At 44.3% G+C, this 17,071-nt stretch overlaps 1 protein-coding gene across 3 annotated transcripts in view; it reads right to left on the bottom strand.

Annotated features, from left to right (window-relative positions):
- Positions 1-10,336, bottom strand: part of KHK (ketohexokinase) — a 366,821-nt gene extending 356,485 nt beyond the window's left edge. For all 3 annotated transcript variants that reach the window (XM_088480520.1, XM_088480521.1, XM_088480522.1), the window contains exon 1: positions 10,245-10,336. In XM_088480520.1, coding sequence (XP_088336646.1) covers positions 10,245-10,336 — 92 coding nt within the window. The remainder of the gene's footprint in view (positions 1-10,244) is intronic.
- Positions 10,337-17,071: the final 6,735 nt, after the last annotated feature.

Here is a 17,071-nt window from a genome sequence, read left to right as displayed (position 1 = left end):
ACCCAGCATCCCTACTGCGCTCTACTGTTCCTATAATGTATGGGCAGATGTCTCTCACCTGTCACTGTACTGTACCTGTAATGTATGGGCAGATGTCTCTCACCTGTCACTGTACTGTACCTGTAATGTATGGGCAGATGTCTCTCACCTGTCACTGTAGTGTACCTGTAATGTATGGGCAGATGTCTCTCACCTGTCACTTACCTTAAGTGATAATGTGTGTGTAATGACTGTATGTAAGTGACAATGTGTAATGACTGTATGTAAGTGATAATGTGTGTGTAATGACGGTATGTAAGTGATAATGTGTGTATAATGACTGTATGTAAGTAATAATGTGTGTGTAATGACTGTATGTAGGTGATAATGTGTGTGTAATGACAGTGTGTAAGTGATAATGTGTGTGTAATGACTGTATGTAAGTGATAATGTGTGTATAATGACTGTATGTAAGTGATGTGTGTGTAATGACTGTATGTAAGTGATAATGTGTGTGTAATGACTGTATGTAAGTGATAATGTGTGTGTAATGACTGTATGTAAGAGATAATGTGTGTGTAATGACAGTATGTAAGTGATAATGTGTGTGTAATGACTGTATGTAAGTGATAATGTGTGTGTAATGACTGTATGTAAGTAATAATGTGTGTGTAATGACTGTATGTAGGTGATAATGTGTGTGTGTAATGACTGTATGTAGGTGATAATGTGTGTGTAATGACAGTGTGTAGGTGATAATGTGTGTGTAATGACAGTGTGTAAGTGATAATGTGTGTGTAATGACTGTATGTAAGTGATAATGTGTGTGTAATGACTGTATGTAAGTGATGTGTGTGTAATGACTGTATGTAAGTGATAATGTGTGTGTAATGACAGTATGTAAGTGATAATGTGTGTGTAATGACGGTATGTAAGTGATAATGTGTGTGTAATGACAGTATGTAAGTGATAATGTGTGTGTAATGACAGTATGTAAGTGATGTGTGTGTAATGACGGTATGTAACTGATAATGTGTGTGTAATGACAGTATGTAAGTGATAATGTGTGTGTAATGACAGTATGTAAGTGATGATGTGTGTGTAATGACTGTATGTAAGTGATAATGTGTGTGTAATGACTGTATGTAAGTGATAATGTGTGTGTAATGACGGTATGTAAGTGATAATGTGTGTGTAATGACAGTATGTAAGTGATAATGTGTGTGTAATGACAGTATGTAAGTGATAATGTGTGTGTAATGACTGTATGTAAGTGATAATGTGTGTGTAATGACTGTATGTAAGTGATGTGTGTGTAATGATGGTATGTAAGTGATAATGTGTGTGTAATGACAGTATGTAAGTGATAATGTGTGTGTAATGACGGTATGTAAGTGATAATGTGTGTGTAATGACAGTATGTAAGTGATAATGTGTGTGTAATGACTGTATGTAAGTGACAATGTGTAATGACGGTATGTAAGTGATGTGTGTGTAATGACTGTATGTAAGTGATAATGTGTGTGTAATGACTGTATGTAAGTGATAATGTGTGTGTAATGACTGTATGTAAGTGATAATGTGTGTGTAATGACTGTATGTAAGTGATAATGTGTGTGTAATGACAGTATGTAAGTGATAATGTGTGTGTAATGACAGTATGTAAGTGATAATGTGTGTGTAATGACAGTATGTAAGTGATAATGTGTGTGTAATGACAGTATGTAAGTGATAATGTGTGTGTAATGACAGTATGTAAGTGATAATGTGTGTGTAATGACAGTATGTAAGTGATAATGTGTGTGTAATGACAGTATGTAAGTGATAATGTGTGTGTAATGACAGTATGTAAGTGATAATGTGTAATGACTGTATGTAAGTGATGTGTGTGTAATGACTGTATGTAAGTGATAATGTGTGTGTAATGACAGTATGTAAGTGATAATGTGTGTGTAATGACTGTATGTAAGTGATAATGTGTGTGTAATGACGGTATGTAGGTAATGTGTGTGTAATGACAGTAAGTAAGTGATAATGTGTGTGTAATGACAGTATGTAAGTGATAATGTGTGTGTAATGACGGTATGTAAGTGATAATGTGTGTGTAATGACTGTATGTAAGTGATAATGTGTGTGTAATGACGGTATGTAAGTGATAATGTGTGTGTAATGACAGTATGTAAGTGATAATGTGTGTGTAATGACAGTATGTAAGTGATAATGTGTGTGTAATGACGGTATGTAAATGATAATGTGTGTGTAATGACGGTATGTAAGTGATGTGTGTGTAATGACTGTATGTAAGTGATAATGTGTGTGTAATGACAGTATGTAAGTGATAATGTGTGTGTAATGACAGTATGTAAGTGATAATGTGTGTGTAATGACAGTATGTAAGTGACAATGTGTGTGTTATGACGGTATGTATGTGACTGTATGCAGGTAACTGTGTGTAATGACAGTATGTAAGTGATAATGTGTGTGTAATGACTGTATGTAAGTGATAATGTGTGTGTAATGACTGTATGTAAGTGATAATGTGTGTGTAATGACTGTATGTAAGTGATAATGTGTGTAATGACTGTATGTAAGTGATAATGTGTGTAATGACGGTATGTAAGTGATAATGTGTGTGTAATGACTGTATGTAAGTGATAATGTGTGTGTAATGACGGTATGTAAGTGATAATGTGTGTGTAATGACAGTATGTAAGTGATAATGTGTGTGTAATGACAGTATGTAAGTGATAATGTGTGTGTAATGACGGTATGTAAATGATAATGTGTGTGTAATGACAGTATGTAAGTGATAATGTGTGTGTAATGACAGTATGTAAGTGATAATGTGTGTGTAATGACTGTATGTAAGTGATAATGTGTGTGTAATGACGGTATGTAAGTGATAATGTGTGTGTAATGACAGTATGTAAGTGATAATGTGTGTGTAATGACTGTATGTAAGTGATAATGTGTGTGTAATGACAGTATGTAAGTGATAATGTGTGTGTAATGACTGTATGTAAGTGATAATGTGTGTGTAATGACGGTATGTAAGTGATAATGTGTGTGTAATGACAGTATGTAAGTGATAATGTGTGTGTAATGACTGTATGTAAGTGATGTGTGTGTAATGACGGTATGTAAGTGATAATGTGTGTGTAATGACAGTATGTAAGTGATAATGTGTGTGTAATGACAGTATGTAAGTGATAATGTGTGTGTAGTGACAGTATGTAAGTGATAATGTGTGTGTAATGACTGTATGTAAGTGATAATGTGTGTGTAATGACAGTATGTAAGTGATAATGTGTGTGTGATGACATTATGTAAGTGATAATGTGTGTGTAATGACTGTATGTAGGTGATAATGTGTGTGTAATGACATTATGTAAGTGATGTGTGTGTAATGACAGTATGTAAGTGATAATGTGTGTGTAATGACAGTATGTAAGTGATAATGTGTGTGTAATGACGGTATGTAAGTGATAATGTGTGTGTAATGACTGTATGTAAGCGATAATGTGTGTGTAATGACTGTATGTAAGTGATAATGTGTGTGTGATGACATTATGTAAGTGATAATGTGTGTGTAATGACTGTATGTAGGTGATAATGTGTGTGTAATGACTGTATGTAAGTGACAATGTGTGTGTAATGACTGTATGTAAGTGATGTGTGTGTAATGACTGTATGTAAGTGATAATGTGTGTGTAAAGACTGTATGTAAGTGATAATGTGTGTGTAATGACAGTATGTAAGTGATAATGTGTGTGTAATGACAGTATGTAAGTGATAATGTGTGTGTAATGACTGTATGTAAGTGATAATGTGTGTGTAATGACTGTATGTAAGTGATGTGTGTGTAATGACTGTATGTAAGTGATAATGTGTGTGTAATGACTGTATGTAAGTGATAATGTGTAATGACAGTATGTAAGTGATAATGTGTGTGTAATGACTGTATGTAAGTGATGATGTGTGTGTAAAGACTGTATGTAAGTGATAATGTGTGTGTAATGACTGTATGTAAGTGATAATGTGTGTGTAATGACTGTATGTAAGTGATAATGTGTGTGTAATGACTGTATGTAAGTGATGATGTGTGTGTAAAGACTGTATGTAAGTGATGATGTGTGTGTAATGACAGTATGTAAGTGACAATGTGTGTGTAATGACTGTATGTAAGTGATGTGTGTGTAATGACTGTATGTAAGTGATAATGTGTGTGTAAAGACTGTATGTAAGTGATAATGTGTGTGTAATGACAGTATGTAAGTGATAATGTGTGTGTAATGACAGTATGTAAGTGATAATGTGTGTGTAATGACTGTATGTAAGTGATAATGTGTGTGTAATGACTGTATGTAAGTGATGTGTGTGTAATGACTGTATGTAAGTGATAATGTGTGTGTAATGACTGTATGTAAGTGATAATGTGTAATGACAGTATGTAAGTGATAATGTGTGTGTAATGACTGTATGTAAGTGATGATGTGTGTGTAAAGACTGTATGTAAGTGATAATGTGTGTGTAATGACAGTATGTAAGTGATAATGTGTGTGTAATGACAGTATATAAGTGATAATGTGTGTGTAATGACTGTATGTAAGTGATGTGTGTGTAATGACTGTATGTAAGTGATAATGTGTGTGTAATGACAGTATGTAAGTGATAATGTGTGTGTAATGACAGTATATAAGTGATAATGTGTGTGTAATGACGGTATGTAAGTGATGATGTGTGTGTAAAGACTGTATGTAAGTGATAATGTGTGTGTAATGACTGTATGTAAGTGATAATGTGTGTGTAATGACAGTATGTAAGTGATAATGTGTGTGTAATGACAGTATATAAGTGATAATGTGTGTAATGACGGTATGTAAGTGATAATGTGTGTGTAATGACAGTATATAAGTGATAATGTGTGTGTAATGACAGTATGTAAGTGATAATGTGTGTAATGACTGTATGTAAGTGATAATGTGTGTAATGACAGTATGTAAGTGATAATGTGTGTAATGACTGTATGTAAGTGATAATGTGTGTAATGACTGTATGTAAGTGATAATATGTGTGTAATGACAGTATGTAAGTGATAATGTGTGTGTAATGACTGTATGTAAGTGATAATGTGTGTGTAATGACAGTATGTAAGTGATAATGTGTGTGTAATGACGGTATGTAAGTGATAATGTGTAATGACAGTATGTAAGTGATAATGTGTGTGTAATGACTGTATGTAAGTGATAATGTGTGTGTAATGACTGTATGTAAGTGATAATGTGTAATGACTGTATGTAAGTGATAATGTGTGTGTAATGACGGTATGTAAGTGATGTGTGTGTAATGACAGTATGTAAGTGATAACGTGTGTGTAATGACAGTATGTAAGTGATAATGTGTGTGTAATGACAGTATGTAAGTGATAATATGTGTGTAATGACAGTATGTAAGTGATAATGTGTGTGTAATGACTGTATGTAAGTGACAATGTGTGTGTAATGACAGTATGTAAGTGATAATATGTGTGTAATGACTGTATGTAAGTAATGTGTGTGTAATGACAGTATGTAAGTGATAATGTGTGTGTAATGACAGTATGTAAGTGATAATGTGTAATGACTGTATGTAAGTGATGTGTGTGTAATGACAGTATGTAAGTGATAATGTGTGTGTAATGACGGTATGTAAGTGATAATGTGTGTGTAATGACAGTATGTAGGTGATAATGTGTGTGTAATGACGGTATGTAAGTGATAATGTGTGTGTAATGACAGTATGTAAGTGATAATGTGTGTGTAATGACGGTATGTAAGTGATAATGTGTGTGTAATGACAGTATGTAGGTGATAATGTGTGTGTAATGACGGTATGTAAGTGATAATGTGTGTGTAATGACTGTATGTAAGTGATAATGTGTAATGACAGTATGTAAGTGATAATGTGTGTGTAATGACTGTATGTAAGTGATAATGTGTGTGTAATGACGGTATGTAAGTGATAATGTGTGAGTAATGACAGTATGTAGGTGATAATGTGTGTGTAATGACGGTATGTAAGTGATAATGTGTGTGTAATGACGGTATGTAAGTGATAATGTGTGTGTAATGACAGTATGTAAGTGATAATGTGTGTGTAATGACAGTATGTAAGTGATAATGTGTGTGTAATGACAGTATGTAAGTGATAATGTGTGTGTAATGACGGTATGTAAGTGATAATGTGTAATGACGGTATGTAAGTGATAATGTGTGTGTAATGACAGTATGTAAGTGATAATGTGTGTGTAATGACTGTATGTAAGTGATAATGTGTGTGTAATGACAGTATGTAAGTGATAATGTGTGTGTAATGACAGTATGTAAGTGATAATGTGTGTGTAATGACGGTATGTAAGTGATAATGTGTGTGTAATGACGGTATGTAAGTGATAATGTGTAATGACAGTATGTAAGTGATAATGTGTGTGTAATGACGGTATGTAAGTGATGTGTGTGTAATGATAGTATGTAAGTGATAATGTGTGTGTAATGACAGTATGTAAGTGATAATGTGTGTGTAATGACGGTATGTAAGTGATAATGTGTAATGACGGTATGTAAGTGATAATGTGTGTGTAATGACAGTATGTAAGTGATAATGTGTGTGTAATGACAGTATGTAAGTGATAATGTGTGTGTAATGACTGTATGTAAGTGATAATGTGTGTGTAATGACAGTATGTAAGTGATAATGTGTGTGTAATGACAGTATGTAAGTGATAATGTGTGTGTAATGACGGTATGTAAGTGATAATGTGTGTGTAATGACGGTATGTAAGTGATAATGTGTAATGACAGTATGTAAGTGATAATGTGTGTGTAATGACGGTATGTAAGTGATAATGTGTAATGACGGTATGTAAGTGATGTGTGTGTAATGATAGTATGTAAGTGATAATGTGTGTGTAATGACAGTATGTAAGTGATAATGTGTGTGTAATGACGGTATGTAAGTGATAATGTGTAATGACAGTATGTAAGTGATAATGTGTGTGTAATGACAGTATGTAAGTGATAATGTGTGTGTAATGACAGTATGTAAATGATAATGTGTGTGTAATGACAGTATGTAAGTGATGTGTGTGTAATGACTGTATGTAAGTGATAATGTGTGTGTAATGACGGTATGTAAGTGATAATGTGTGTGTAATGACGGTATGTAAGTGATAATGTGTAATGACAGTATGTAAGTGATAATGTGTGTGTAATGACTGTAGTCAGGTGACTGCGTGACTAATGTGTATATAATAGACAGAATACTGATGATTAAAATATTTCTAAGAAATCCAACATTTAATTTGTTTTTTAAATAAAGTACATGTTTGGTTAAAATGTTTTCCCACCTACCTTATCATCAGGTGGGTACCCAGCATCCCTACTGCGCTCTACTGTTCCTATAATGTATGGGCAGATGTCTCTCACCTGTCACTGTACTGTACCTGTAATGTATGGGTAGATGTCTCTCACCTGTCACTGTACTTTACCTGTATTGTATGGGCAGATGTCTCTCACCTGTGACTGTACCTGTAAAGTCTCTTACTTGTCACTGTGCTGTACCTGTAATGTATTTTACTTGTCACTGTACTGTACTTGTATTGTATGGAAAGATGTTTCTCACATGTCACTGTACTGCACTTGTAATGTATGGGCAGATGTATCACAGTCACTTACCTGTCTCTGTACCTGTGTCAGGTGAGTATACAGGTAAGCAGTATTGTGTATCAGTGTAAAAGGCCTATACACAGTGACAGTGTCACTTACCTGTCCCTGTACCTGTGTCAGGTGAGCATACAGGTAAGCAGTATTGTGTATCAGTGTAAAAGGCCTATACACAGTGACAGTGTCACTTACCTGTCTCTGTACCTGTGTCAGGTGAGTATATAGGTAAGCAGTATTGTGTATCAGTGTAAAAGGCCTATACAGAGTGACAGTGTCACTTACCTGTCTCTGTACCTGTGTCAGGTGAGTATATAGGTAAGCAGTATTGTGTATCAGTGTAAAAGGCCTATACACAGTGACAGTGTCACTTACCTGTACCTGTGTCAGGTGAGCATACAGGTAAGCAGTATTGTGTATCAGTGTAAAAGGCCTATACACAGTGACAGTGTCACTTACCTGTCTCTGTACCTGTGTCAGGTGAGTATACAGGTAAGCAGTATTGTGTATCAGTGTAAAAGGCCTATACGCAGTGATAGTGTCACTTACCTGTCTCTGTACCTGTGTCAGGTGAGCATACAGGTAAGCAGTATTGTGTATTAGTGTAAAAGGCCTATACGCAGTGATAGTGTCACTTACCTGTCCCTGTACCTGTGTCAGGTGAGTATACAGGTAAGCAGTATTGTGTATCAGTGTAAAAGGCCTATACACAGTGACAGTGTCACTTACCTGACCCTGTGTCAGGTGAGCATACAGGTAAGCAGTATTGTGTATTAGTGTAAAAGGCCTATACACAGGGACAGTGTCACTTACCTGTCCCTGTACCTGTGTCAGGTGAGCATACAGGTAAGCAGTATTGTGTATCAGTGTAAAAGGCCTATACACAGTGACAGTGTCACTTACCTGTCCCTGTACCTGTGTCAGGTGAGTATATAGGTAAGCAGTATTGTGTATCAGTGTAAAAGGCCTATACTCAGTGACAGTGTCACTTACCTGTCCCTGTGTCAGGTGAGCATACAGGTAAGCAGTCCTGTGTCAGGTGAGCATACAGGTAAGCAGTATTGTGTATCAGTGTAAAAGGCCTATACGCAGTGACAGTGTCACTTACCTGTATCTGTGTCAGGTGAGCATACAGGTAAGCAGTCCTGTGTCAGGTGAGCATACAGGTAAGCAGTATTGTGTATCAGTGTAAAAGGCCTATACACAGTGACAGTGTCACTTACCTGTCCCTGTCCCTGTGTCAGGTGAGCATACAGGTAAGCAGTATTGTGTATCAGTGTAAAAGGCCTATACACAGTGACAGTGTCACTTACCTGTCCCTGTACCTGTGTCAGGTGAGTATACAGGTAAGCAGTATTGTGTATCAGTGTAAAAGGCCTATACACAGTGACAGTGTCACTTACCTGTACCTGTGTCAGGTGAGCATACAGGTAAGCAGTCCTGTGTCAGGTGAGCATACAGGTAAGCAGTATTGTGTATCAGTGTAAAAGGCCTATACACAGTGACAGTGTCACTTACCTGTCTCTGTACCTGTGTCAGGTGAGCATACAGGTAAGCAGTATTGTGTATTAGTGTAAAAGGCCTATACACAGTGACAGTGTCACTTACCTGTCCCTGTCCCTGTGTCAGGTGAGCATACAGGTAAGCAGTATTGTGTATCAGTGTAAAAGGCCTATACACAGTGACAGTGTCACTTACCTGTCTCTGTACCTGTGTCAGGTGAGTATATAGGTAAGCAGTATTGTGTATCAGTGTAAAAGGCCTATACACAGTGACAGTGTCACTTAGCTGTCCCTGTGTCAGGTGAGCATACAGGTAAGCAGTATTGTGTATTAGTGTAAAAGGCCTATACGCAGTGACAGTGTCACTTACCTGTCCCTGTACCTGTGTCAGGTGAGCATACAGGTAAGCAGTATTGTGTATCAGTGTAAAAGGCCTATACACAGTGACAGTGTCACTTACCTGTCCCTGTGTCAGGTGAGCATACAGGTAAGCAGTATTGTGTATCAGTGTAAAAGGCCTATACACAGTGACAGTGTCACTTACCTGTCCCTGTGTCAGGTGAGCATACAGGTAAGCAGTATTGTGTATTAGTGTAAAAGGCCTATACGCAGTGACAGTGTCACTTACCTGTCCCTGTACCTGTGTCAGGTGAGCATACAGGTAAGCAGTATTGTGTATCAGTGTAAAAGGCCTATACACAGTGACAGTGTCACTTACCTGTCCCTGTGTCAGGTGAGCATACAGGTAAGCAGTATTGTGTATTAGTGTAAAAGGCCAATACACAGTGACAGTGTCACTTACCTGTCTCTGTACCTGTGTCAGGTGAACATACAGGTAAGCAGTATTGTGTATTAGTGTAAAAGGCCTATACACAGTGACAGTGTCACTTACCTGTCTCTGTACCTGTGTCAGGTGAGTATACAGGTAAGCAGTATTGTGTATCAGTGTAAAAGGCCTATACACAGTGACAGTGTCACTTACCTGTCCCTGTGTCAGGTGAGCATACAGGTAAGCAGTATTGTGTATCAGTGTAAAAGGCCTATACACAGTGACAGTGTCACTTACCTGGTGTCAGAATCCTCTTCTGGGTATTTATCCACTACACTGATGATATCCAGACAGACCAGTCCTATACATAGGATTCTCTTCTCCCCCATTCTGTTCTGTGGGACAAAAGAACGCAGGTGAGAGGTATAATAGAGCAGGAACAACGACCTATGATGTAGGAGGAAAACACAATCTGGAAAGTGAACCTTGATCTATAATATGCTGAGTGACAAAAAGCCAAAACAGCATTACCCTGTAGCAGTATGTCCTGGGTCCTAGAGCCTGCACTCTACGGGGCTGGGCCCTGGAGCCTGCACTCTACGGGGCTGGGCCCTGGAGCCTGCAGTGTCTGCTGCTGGGCCCTGGCGCCTGTACTCTGTGGGGCAGGGTTCTAGTACAGTACATGCACTTTCTGGAACAGGGAGCCTGGTCTCTCGGGGACTGGACCCTGGTGCCTGCAGTGTCTGGGGCTGAGCTGTGGCTCCTGCACCCTCTGGGGATTCTGCTCTCTCTCTGTGGATGGGCCTGGCACATGCACCCTCTGTTACTGGGCTCTAGCGCCTGTCTTGTGCTGGGCCCTGGAGCCTGCAGTTTCTGGTGCTGGGCCCTGGCGCCTCCAGTGTCTGATGCTGGGCCCTGGCGCCTCCAGTGTCTGGTGCTGGGCCCTGGCGCCTCCAGTGTCTGGTGCTGGGCCCTGGCGCCTCCAGTGTCTGGTGCTGGGCCCTGGCGCCTCCAGTGTCTGGTGCTGGGCCCTGGAGCCTCCAGTGTCTGGTGCTGGGCCCTGGAGCCTCCAGTGTCTGGTGCTGGGCCCTGGAGCCTCCAGTGTCTGGTGCTGGGCCCTGGAGCCTCCAGTGTCTGGTGCTGGGCCCTGGAGCCCCCAGTGTCTGGTGCTGGGCTCTGGAGCCTCCAGTGTCTGGTGCTGGGCTCTGGAGCCTCCAGTGTCTGGTGCTGGGCCCTGGTGCCTCCAGTGTCTGGTGCTGGGCCCTGGTGCCTCCAGTGTCTGGTGCTGGGCTCTGGAACCTCCAGTGTCTGGTGCTGGGCTCTGGAGCCTCCAGTGTCTGGTGCTGGGCCCTGGTGCCTGCAGTGTCTGGTGCTGGGCCCTGGTGCCTGCAGTGTCTGGGGCTGAGCTGTGGCTCCTGCACCCTCTGGGGATTCTGCTCTCTCTCTGGTGCTGGGCCCTGGTGCCTGCAGTGTCTGGTGCTGGGCCCTTGTGCCTGCAGTGTCTGGTGCTGGGCCATGGTGCCTGCAGTGTCTGGTGCTGGGCCATGGTGCCTGCAGTGTCTGGTGCTGGGCCATGGTGCCTGCAGTGTCTGGTGCTGGGCCATGGTGCCGGCAGTGTCTGGTGCTGGGCCATGGTGCCTGCAGTGTCTGGTGCTGGGCCATGGTGCCGGCAGTGTCTGGTGCTGGGCCATGGTGCCGGCAGTGTCTGGTGCTGGGCCATGGTGCCGGCAGTGTCTGGTGCTGGGCCATGGTGCCGGCAGTGTCTGGTGCTGGGCCATGGTGCCTGCAGTGTCTGGTGCTGGGCCATGGTGCCGGCAGTGTCTGGTGCTGGGCCATGGTTCCGGCAGTGTCTGGTGCTGGGCCATGGTGCCGGCAGTGTCTGGTGCTGGGCCATGGTGCCGGCAGTGTCTGGTGCTGAGCTGTGAATCCTGCATCCTCTGGGGATTCTGCTCTCTCTCTGGTGCTGGGCCCTGGCGCCTGCAGTTTACTCTGTGGGGCAGGGCTCTGGTACATACACTTTCTGGAACTGGGAGCCTGGTCTCTCTGGTACTGGACCCTGATGTCTGCACTTTCTGGGGCTGAGCTGTGGCTCCTGCACCCTCTGGGGATTCTGCTCTCTCTTTGGGGATGGGCCCTGGCACATGCACCCTCTGTTACTGGGCTCTAGCGCCTGTCTGGGGCTGGGCCCTGGTGCCTGCACTCTGTGGTGGTTTTCAATGGTGCCTGCACGCTCTGGTGCTTTCTCCTGGCACCTGCATTGTTTGGGGCTGGGACCGGAATCGGTATGAAATACCGCCGTCCCTCTGGCCGGCTGTCCGAATCCCGGGCACGGCAGGCCGACAGAAGCAGAGATCCCGGCAGCGGAAGCCCGACAGCGCTGGAAATCCCGATCGTCCACAGGTAAGTAAAAACTAACCTAACCCCCTAACCCTCCTTAGGGGTGCCTAACCCTAACCTCCTCCCCAAGTGCCTAAACCTAATCCCCCCTGTAAGTGCCTAACCCTAACCCCCCCCCCCCTTCCCCGCTGCCTAAAAGGAAGTCCCCCGGGTGCCCTAAACCTAACCCTCCACCTCCGCGGCTTCGATCGGGATGCGGGGCGCCTGTCTCCCGGCATCGGGAAAATGACAGGAGTCTAGATATAGATGCCTGTCATTTAACCCTCGCTGGGATAAAGCAGTCGGGAAGCCGGCTGTCGGGATGAAGACAGCCAGTTTCCCGATTACATCCCCTGGGACCTGGTCCCTGCACTCTCTGGTGGTTTTCAATGGTGCCTGCAGGCTCTGTGCTTTGTCCTGGCACCTGCATTGTTTGGGGCTGGTACCTGGTGTCGGCACTCTCTGGTGGTTTGCTCTGGTGCATGCACCATGCGGTGCTGGGCCCTGGTGCGTGCAGTGTCTGGTGCTGGATAAGAGGAGATATGGTAAGAACTTACCTTAGTTATCTCCCTTTCTACTAGGTTCTTAGGGTCCGCAGGTGACCTTGGGGGTATAGGTGATGACGTAGGCATCGGGCACCATGCAATCAAATTCTTTTCCTCCCAGGATGCGTTGGTCCCCCTCCATACCCCGGCTTCCAGCGAGGGCAAAACTCAGTTTAGTAGCAAGCCAGGGGCCGGAGGAGAGTACTGTAAGAGAGAGAAGGAAGTCCGGAACATACAAGAGTCACATTCTCGCTAGGAAGGAGACAGAGACTGTAGACCAGACAACAACGTAGCTCCCGTACAGAGAGTAAAGGGCAGGTGCCCTGTGGACCCTAAGAACCTCGTAGAAAGGGAGATGACTAAGGTAAGTTCTTACCATATCTCCTCTTTTCTACTACGGGTTCCTTAGAGTCCAAAGGTGACCTTGGGGATGTCCCAAAGCAGTTCCCCCTAAGGATGGGTACACTCCTGTACAGAAAGGAGGACCTGCGCCCAAATGAAGCATCCTGATAGGCAAAGGTATCAAATGAATAATACCTTACAAAGGTCTGTACTGAAGACCAGGTGGCCGCCTTACAAAGCTGTACAGCTGAGGCACCACGCCGAGGTGCCCACAAAGGACCCACAGACCCTCGTAGAATGAGCAGATACAGAAGGCGGAAGGCCCTCCCTAGAGTAGGCCTCCGAAATAGTCAGGCAAAGCCAACGAGCCAAAGTCTGCTTAGTGGCAGGCCACCCCCTTTTATGAAACCCAAAAGGACAAAGAGGGAGTCTGACTTCCTGTAGGACCCAGAACGGTCCACATAAATATGGAGAGCTCGCACCACATCCAAAGAGGCCTCCCCTACTGAAAGACCCGGCCCAAGAAAGGCCGGAAACCACAATTTCCTCATTAATGTGGAATCCTGACTCCACCTTAGGAAGAAAACCAGGGCGAGTACGAAGCACTGCCCTGTCCTGGTGGAACACCAGATATAGAGAGTGACACGAAAGGGCTCCCAAATCCGACACCCTCCTAGCCGAAGCAATGGCCAGAAGGAAGATGGTCTTAAATGTGAGCCATTTAAAATCCACTGATTCCAGTGGTTCAAAAGGTGGACCCTGCAAGGCCCGAAGGACAACTGCTAAGTCCCAAGGCTCCACCAGAGGCCCAAATGGAGGCTAAATCCGCAGCACACCTTGTAAAAAGTTGCGCACATCCGGCAGAGTCGCAATCCGTCTCTGAAACCACACAGACAGGGCAGAGATCTGTACCTTCAGTGAAGCCAATCGGAGTCCTAAGTCCAGGCCTGCCTGAAGGAAAGCCAGTATCTTGGAAATCCTAAACTTCCTAGGATCATACCCTTTAGGGGTGCACCACTGAAAGTAGGAGTGCCACACTCTGTGGTAATCCTGGCAGAGGCTGGCTTCCGTGCACTCATCAATGTGTTAACCACCGCACCAGAGAAGCCCTTTGATCTTAAGAAGGAAGCCTCAAGAGCCATGCCGTCAAAACCAAGCGACCCAGATCCGGATGAAGACAGGGACCCTGTGACAACAGGTCCTGACGTTGAGGCAACAACCACAGAGTGTCTATCGACAGACTCTGAAGGTCTGAGTACCAGTGCCTCCTTGGCCACGCTGGAGCCACCAGCAGGAGCCTGCCTCCTTCCTGCTTGAACTTTCTGAGTACGCGAGGAAGGCACACCGGAGGAAAAAAGGTACGGGAACCGAAAGGTCCACCTGACCGACAGAGCATCGACTAGCAGAGCACCTGCGTCTCTTGTCCTCGATCCGTACATTGGTAGTTTGTAATTGTGTCAGGAGGCCATTAGGTCCACGTCCGGAAGACCCCATCTGTCCACCAAGAGCTGAAACACCTCCTGGTGAAGAGACCACTCCCCTGGATGCACGTCGTGATGGCTGAGGAAGTCCACCTCCCAATTGAGGACTCCGGGTATGAACACTGCCGATATGGCCGGCAGATGGCTCTCCGCCCATGTCAGGATGCGTGACACCTCTCGCATGACCGCCTGACTTCGAGTGCCTCCCTGGTGGTTGATGTACTCCACGGTTGTGGCATTGTCTGACTGTACTTGCACAGGTCTTCCTTTTAGAATGTACCCTGCTCTTTGAAGAGCCAGGAAGACCGCCCTTAGATCCAATATATTGATTGGAAGAACGGCTTCCTCTAGCGTCCACCGACCCTGAAAAGAGTTGGGACCGGACACTGCGCCCCAACCCTGCAGACTGGCATCCGTTGTCAGTAGGGTCCAGTCCGGTATCCAAAAGGGGCGTCCCTGGGTGAGATGCTGAGTTTGCAGCCACCAAGCCAGAGACAACCTGACTTCAAAGGAGAGCACCATTGTCTGTGCCTTCAATTTCTGAGGGAACCTGTCCCATCGGGCAAGGATCAATGTCTGTAGAGGCATCGAATGAAATTGTGCATACTCCACCATGTCGAATGTTGACACCATCGACCCCAGCAATTGCATTGCTGCATGCACAGAGACCTGGCGAATGTGGAGACATCTGCGTACCTGCGTCTGCAACACTGAGATCTTGTCTGACGTCAGAAAGATCCTTTGCTGCTGTGAGTCCAATAGAGCTCCTAGATGCAGCATCCTCTGTGACGGAATAAGAGATGACTTCTCACAATTTATGACCCATCCATGTGACTGAAGCATCAAGATGGTCACCTGGAGGTGATGTAGAAGTACCTCTGGAGATCCTGCCAGGAGCAACAGATCGTCCAGATATGGTAATAGTCGGATCCCCTGCAGCCGCAGATGGGACGCCATCACTGCCATGAGTTTTGTAAACACCCGAGGAGCCGTAGATAGGCCAAAGGGTAACCCCTGGAACTGGAAGTGCTGCTGTTGCACAGCGAACCTGAGAAACCGTTGATGCGAAGCCGCAAATGGGATATGCAGATAGGCATCCCTGATGTCCAAGGATACCATGAAATCCCCCGGTTCCATAGCCAGTATGATAGTACTTAGTGTCTCCATCCGGAAACGAGGAACCCTAAGAAACCTGTTTAGGCACTTGAGGTTCAGGATAGGGCGGTACGTCCCATTGGGTTTTTTCACCAAAAACAAGTAAGAATAAAACCCCCTGCCCCGCTGTGACTCTGGTACTGGGACAATCACTCCTGCCTTTGCGCAGTGAACATACCGCCTCCTGTATTAATAAGGCTTTGTCCTTGTTGGAGACATCCGAATTGAAGAACTGATGAGGGGGTCGGCTGCGAAACGAGAGGGCATAACCCCGAGGGACCACCTCTCTTACCCAGGCATCCGTTGTGGTTTGATGCCAGTATTGGGCAAACTGAAGAAGTCGGTCTCCCACTGTGGGGTCCCCCAAAGGGAGGCCCACCCCGTCATATTGTGGACTTGTCATCCGGTTTAGAGGCTGGACGCCTAGTACTCCAAGCTTGCTTTTTAGGCCTGCTAGTCTTCCTAACCGCCGTCTGCTTGGGAAATGACTGGTTTTTAAACCTATTCTGCACTCTGTAGGGCCAAAAGGATGGAGTTCGGGAACAGAGGGGACTGAGGCTGATGGCAGACGAGCCGACTTGGCTGCTGCCAAAGTGTCCACGATCTTGTCTAAATCTGGACCAAATAATACCTTCCCATTGTAGGGTAAAACCTCCAGCCCCTTTTTAGAGTCCACATCCACCCTCCATGACCGGAGCCATAAGGACCTGCGCGCTGTGACAGCTGCGGCTGACACTCTGGAGGATAACAGGCTGACATCCAAAGCTGCCTCATTCATATAGGTAGCCGAGTCACGTATCTTGCCCACCAGGGACAACCGGTCCTCTGAAGCATCAAGAGACAGGGACTCCTCCAACAAATCTGCCCAGGATTCCACGGCCCTAGCTACCCAAGAGATAGCCATAGACGGTCTGGCCACTGCTCCTGACAAGGAGTGAATGGACTTTAGGCAGTTTTCCACCTTCCGGTCAGTTGTCCTTTAAGGATGCAATGGAAGGCATAGGTAAGGTCGCACTTCTGACTAAGCGTGTTACATGGGAGTCCACTACAGGAGGTGAAACCCATTTCTTGAAGTACTCCTCAGGAAAGGGGTATGTATTAACCAGACGCTTTTGCGTCTGGAATCGCCTTGCCGGAGCCTTCCACGCCTCCTCCAGATGATCTACTAGCTGATCTGACAGAGGGAAAATGGCTGTAGAACTTTTAATCCTCTTAAACAAGGAGT

Source organism: Taudactylus pleione, unplaced genomic scaffold (genome assembly GCF_031769625.1).
Source record: "Taudactylus pleione unplaced genomic scaffold, aTauple2 ptg000254l, whole genome shotgun sequence".
Lineage (NCBI taxonomy): Eukaryota > Metazoa > Chordata > Amphibia > Anura > Myobatrachidae > Taudactylus > Taudactylus pleione.
The sequence above is the reverse complement of the archived record's forward strand: the minus strand, read 5'-3'. Positions and strand labels throughout refer to the sequence as shown.